Raw genomic sequence first — 6,305 nt, forward strand, 5'->3', positions numbered from 1 at the left:
GGACATAGCAGTGGAAGCCTTACCCATGCACTTGTTGATTTCTGCATCTAGAGACAGGTTACTGGTGATAGTTGAGCCGAGGTCGGTGAACTCTTGAACCACTTCCAGAGCGTGGTCGCCAATATTGATGGATGGAGCATTTCTGACGTCCTGCCCCATGATGTTCGTTTTCTTGAGGCTGATGGTTAGGCCAAATTCATTGCAGGCAGACGCAAACCTGTCGATGAGACTCTGCCCCTGGCTACTTGCCCCATGATGTTCGTTTTCTTGAGGCTGATGGTTAGGCCAAATTCATTGCAGGCAGACGCAAACCTGTCGATGAGACTCTGCAGGCACTCTTCAGTGTGAGATGTTAAAGCAGCATCGTCAGCAAAGAGGAGTTCTCTGATGAGGACTTTCCGTACTTTGGACTTCGCTCTTAGATGGGCAAGGTTGAACAACCTGCCCCCTGATCTTGTGTGGAGGAAAATTCCTTCTTCATTATAATATTATAACATTCATCGCCATCGTCATCCCAGTAACCCTGTTTTTGGTTGCCCTACATTTCGTCCTTGTTGCAATCTATTTAGCCTGTACCTGAAACATCTCTTCCTTAAACATAACCCGTTGTTCTGTGACAGCTATTCCAGTCAGACTTTGATTCCTTTACATCGCATTGAAATTAGCTGTCTTCCAATATATCCATTGTACTTTACATTATTCCTTATTTTTCCGCATTACGAGTCCAAGCCTCATGATACGATGTTCATTCGTACTTCATCACAGAGTCGTGGCCAGCTTCATTTCCCAGCACCAAATACAGGAATGCGTCCGATCTAGTTGGGCCAAGAACATACTGATCAAAGAATTCTCCTGAACAAAAAACCGAAATTTCCACCATCATTTCCCTTTACACTGAAATTATCCCAATGGCTATTTAGGTAATTACAGTCCACAATATCATTATTCTAGTTCTTGCACATCTCTATAATTTCCCTTCATATTTGCTCCTCCATCTGTCTCTCAATATTTGGAGACCTATAAAATATACCTAGCTGTGTGATCATACCCTTTTTGCTTCTTAACTGAAAGCAAATGAATTTTGTCATTTCCCCCTCAAGGCCATCCACTCTTTCTGACACTATAATATCTTCCCTAATCCGTACTGCAAACTCAAATCCCTTTTCTCCATCTCTTTCTATTCTGAACAATTTATAACCTTTAGCTTAAGTGGCCAGTCCTCATCATCTTTCAGCCACGTTTCTGTTATTTCCACTGCATCACACTCTCATAATGGTATTAGTGCTCATAGCTCACCACGCATACTCACCACACTTTGGACTGGATTTTGTTCCAAGCCCAACGTAAAGTTCTGTGGTGGAGTGGGTGGGGGAGTGAGCTGGAGAATTGGAGCAGTGGCTGCCATAGAACCCAGTGCCAGGATTGCCAAGTCAGATCTTCCTCGCGGCTAGGAAGCTCCATGGCTGCTCCTGTGCCACTCTGCAACAGGACCCTGCTTTCGATATGTTAACTACTACCTTGTATTAACTTATATGTGACCTGCAGTGAACTTATCTTCAGTTCCCAATTTTCAGTGCAATGTGCTGCACTTAAGCACCTTCAGATTCCTGTCCAGGGAAAGCTGGCACCAACGCAGTCGGGAAGGAGTCAACTCTGCATTTTCTTGAACTGTGTGCAGGTCCGGCCACCTTTGAAAAATGGCGCCAGCACCTGTGCCCGCATCAGGTGACACCACGAATGGAGTTCGCCAATGCCACACCGCCACGTCATTGGGGAGGAGGCAGCCACAATGAATATGCAAAGTTGCCACCTGCCACAGAATCACGGCGGTGTGGGTCCCGCGAGGGGCAGCCGCAATTATCTGCAGCAAAATCCAGCCCTTTGTCTGTTTACATACACACACCTTAGTGCCGCATTTGTATTCCCCATAGTCCTTCTCAGTCAGTTCACATCTAATATGGAACTAGACCCTTCTCCAGTTCTGTCCAACACTTGCATATTATGCACCTAATTCGCTATTGTACTTATGTATGCTAGTGCCCATTACCCTGCGAATAACACTGAAACCTCCCCAACCACACGAGTGAACATCCCCGTGAGAACATTGTTCCCAGTGCTGTTGAGGTGTAACCAGCCCCTTTTGCACAGGCGGCTTCTGCGCCAGAACTGGACCTAATGCCCCTAGAATCTGAAGCCATCCCTCCTGCACCATGCTTCAAGCCAAACATTGATAACCCTTATCTTCCTTTCTCTCCGTGAACTAGCACATGGCCCTCGGAGTCATCCAGAAATTACTAGCTGCGGTCCTACTCGTTATGTCCTCCCTGGATGCTGCAAATCTTACCGTAAGGATTCAAAACCTGCCCTGTGACATTTGATAATATTGACCTGACACCTTTCGAACATATTTCAACAATTAGCACAAAGCATTCAACCCTCAAACTGCGAAAAGCTCCCATACAGCATGATGTCTTTATATACTGCACTGTTACTTAGACAATTTTGATTAGCAAATATTCAAGGACATTTTCAGATGTGAGTTTATATTTTAGTGACTTGGTAGAATAGAAAGAAAAATGTTTTGGTTTTGTAAACTTGTTGCAACACTTTAGGGTGGAGTCATCCACTGCATTCCAGACTCAATCCATGCAAATAATTTTCAAGAAGCAGTGGTTTGAAAAGTTTAGATTGCTGCAACGTTTTAATCCTTCAAACTCAATATACACTCGCTTATCTGTTTCTGCATTTATATTAGTATAATGACCACTTGGGATCTTGTACACCTCGCTGCAATCATTTTCATGTAAAATGAAGCTTACACAACACAATGATGATACAATTAATGACAGAGTTATGATTTCTCCAATCCAGTGTATATGAATTTAAACAATAAATCTCAGCTTCACTGGATGTCCTTTACCCTGGCTCCACTAAGATCATCTTGACACAATAAGCCATGGCTAAATGTTTGTAACCTTGGACATTCTGTTTAACACTGAGCTGAGCTTCGACTCAGACGTGGAGTATCTCATTGGAATGTACCAGACACATGTCTGAACATCGTTTTACTGGCCACTGTAGTTATCTGATATTCTCTCTCTCTCTCTCCGGCCCACATTAGACAAACACATACACAGGCACACATATGCGCACACATGAGCACATAAATATGCATACTTATAACAATAGATACACAGGTATGCATGGATATTTATATGTTAATATTGATATAACTATACATGTCAGGTTACATTGCTGAATAAAACATGACAGCACCTCTCATAATGTGTTTGTTTAAACAACTGTAACTAATTTTCCCAATGATTACATAACTGGGTCACACTCAAGTATATAATAGAGAGTCTTCAAACGATTCAAGAAGTGGTTTGAGGGCTTGTGCGACTAACCATCGAATCTGACAGAGAATGCATGAACCAGCAAATGGCCTGGTATATGCTATTTGTTATCCTGTTCTTGCTGTGATCGGAATTCCAGGTAAATGATTATATTAGTAGATTGTTCATTACACATGGAGATGTTTAACTGATTGATCTTCCTAAGTATCAGTTATGCAAATCTATCTGTATTGACATGGCTGCTAAAGTATTCTCGTTGCAGACTTTTATTTTGTTTCCTGAAGGTACGTTCAGGCTTCAGGGTCACAAATATTCAAATTAAGCTGAGCCATCTGCAACAGCACATATCAGGCAGTTGGGACGATGGGACTGAGCAGCGGGTCTGTGAGAGAGCACGGGATCTGGAGAAGGAATCATTCTTTTGGGAGCAGTAAACATCTGGTCGATGGGACTGAGTACATGGTACGGGAAAGTGAACGGCGGATATCAGGAGTAAGCACCACGTCCATGGGAATGAGGCCATGGTCTCGGAAAGTGAACACCGAGTATCAGGAGTGAGCATCGGATCTCGTGGAGTGAACACTGGGTCTGTGGGACTGAATAACGGGTGTGACATCGTGAGCACCGGGTTGGTGGGAGTGAGCAACTGTTCTCGGGATCTGTAACTGAGTACCTGGTGTCTATGAATGGAACTGATTTCTGGGACAGTGGAGCTGAGAATGTGGTCTGGTGAAATTGAACTGAGCATAGGGTGCGCAGCAATGTTACTGAGCACCAGGTCTGGTGGAGTGGAACAGAGAACCAGATCTGGGAAAATGTGACCAATCATTGTGTTTGTCGGAATGTGATCTGGGTTGTGCGGAAATGAAACTGAACCGTGGGTTTTGTAGAGTAGTACTTCCCATCGTGTCTCGCGGAGTGGAATTTAGCCACCATGTTCGAGGAAGTGGGATCAACACGGGGTCTGGTAGAATGTGAGTTATGGCCATGTCTAACTTCCGTGCTCACTGAGGCAAGAAATCTCCTTCAACAATAAAAAAACGCAACCATTATCTACTGCTGTTTGCTATCTCATTCTTGCGATGGTCGGTTTTCAGGGTGATGGATTCCACAAGCAGACTGTTCATTACACACAGGAGCATAAGAGCAGGAGTAGTCTAATCAGCCCGTCACGCCTGCTCCGCCATTCACTTATATCATGGCCGATCATCTGCCTCAATGCGACTTTCCCACGTTATCCCCATATCACTTGATGTCATTAGTACCTGGATATCTATCGATTTGTCTCGAATATGCTCAATGACTGATTTCCACAGCCTTCTTGGGTGGAAAATTCTAAAGATTTTCCACATCTGTTTAAATTGCTTCCAGTACATATCTACCTTTCATAGGGATTCACATTCAGCTACATACCATTGCGGAGAGCGAAGAGATGAATATTTATTGCTGAATTCATTCAAAGCACTTGGGCAATGTGGTATTGCATCACACCATGCATTCCCTTTCCCTGGTAGGTAGTGTTCCATTTGGAATGAATAACAGGTGGTGTGAAGAATAGATGGTCCATGTGGCACCGCCTGTTCCCACTATTGCACAGCACGAATTTCAGGCCCTTTAAAAATCGCACAAATTCCCAATGAACTGATGTTTTTCTTCTGTGAGACCGGCTTGTTATTTATTTTTTTCTTTCTAATGACAGGTAACATAATGGCGATTATGATTCTATCCCGAGGGAAGTGTGGTCTCTCCAAATGCATCACTTGCTACCTGGTGGCGATGGCTGTGGCGGATCTACTAGTCGTTCTCACTAGTGTTTTGTTGAATCGAATAATCGCTGCTTATTTCCCAGTCAGTTTTCTGTCCATTACCCCAGTGTGTGCTCTGAAAACGTCACTGGTTTATGCTGCCAAAGACAGTTCAGTCTGGTTAACGGTCGCTTTCACCTTTGATCGATATGTGGCGATTTGCTGGGGGAAGAAGCTGAAACACAAATATTGCACCAAACAAACGGCACGTGGCGTTGTGGGAACGGTGCTTGCACTGAGCTGTTTACGAAATATTCCTTGGTACTTTTCATTGGAACCTCTGTATATCAGTAACAATATACCCTGGTACTGCAACTTCAAATCTATCTTTTACACAACGCCTCCATGGATAACATTTTCGTACCTTTCCCATATTTTAACCCCACTTGTACCCTTAATTTTAATTGTATTGCTGAATGCACTGACTGTGAGATCTATTGTTCTGGCCAATAGAACCCGTAGGGCTCTCCGTGGCAAGCAATATGGTGAAGATGAGAATGACCTTGAGATACAAAAACGAAGAAAATCCATAATCTTACTTCTAACTTTATCAGGAAATTTTGTTACCTTGTGGATGACGTTTACTGTACATTACTTATATTTCCGAATTACAAACTCTTACAGTTACACAGGATACAATGACCCTCTCTATATCCTTCAAGAAGCCGGGTACATGCTTCTCCTTTTGAGTTGCTGCACAAACACCTTTATTTATGCAGTGATCCAGAAGAATTTCAGAGAAGATTTCAGACATTCATTGAACTATCCGTTTAGATTTGTTAAACTGGTTAAATGGTAGCATTATCCTTGTTTGCTTCAACCATTGTTGATGTATTTGTTGGGTTTGGGAGAAAAATGGCTTTGGGCAATACTGAATCTCTGGGCATGTTTTAAACCCGTTGGCTCTCCAAATAATTAGTAGAGCTGGTCCGGTGCAATTGGGAGACGTCTATTTTCTTACAGTAACAGTAGCTGAAACTGATTGTCCCTTGCTCAAAGCAAATATATTGTTATACCTTAAATTAAAACTATTCGGTTGGGGATTTAACCTTCTAGAGTACTTGAACAGCAGCCAGTCCTAACGAATAATAATTTGCTTCAATAAGACGAGGAAGAAACTTATTGGATTGGTTGATATTCATGC

The 6,305-nt window shown here is 43.0% G+C and overlaps 1 protein-coding gene across 1 annotated transcript; it reads left to right on the forward strand.

The window, feature by feature from the left end:
• Nucleotides 1-5,063: 5,063 nt before the first annotated feature.
• On the forward strand, nt 5,064-5,960 carry LOC137363943 (probable G-protein coupled receptor 139). Its single transcript, XM_068027448.1, has one exon. The coding sequence runs from the start codon at nt 5,064-5,066 to the stop codon at nt 5,958-5,960; it is 897 nt and encodes a 298-aa protein (XP_067883549.1).
• Nucleotides 5,961-6,305: the final 345 nt, after the last annotated feature.

This window comes from Heterodontus francisci, unplaced genomic scaffold (genome assembly GCF_036365525.1).
Source record: "Heterodontus francisci isolate sHetFra1 unplaced genomic scaffold, sHetFra1.hap1 HAP1_SCAFFOLD_534, whole genome shotgun sequence".
NCBI classification, from domain to species: Eukaryota; Metazoa; Chordata; class Chondrichthyes; order Heterodontiformes; family Heterodontidae; genus Heterodontus; species Heterodontus francisci.

What these genes read in the sequence shown, in the direction of transcription:
- LOC137363943 (XM_068027448.1), top strand. Translation starts at nt 5,064, where the DNA reads ATGGCGATTATGATTCTATCCCGAGGGAAGTGTGGTCTCTCCAAATGC.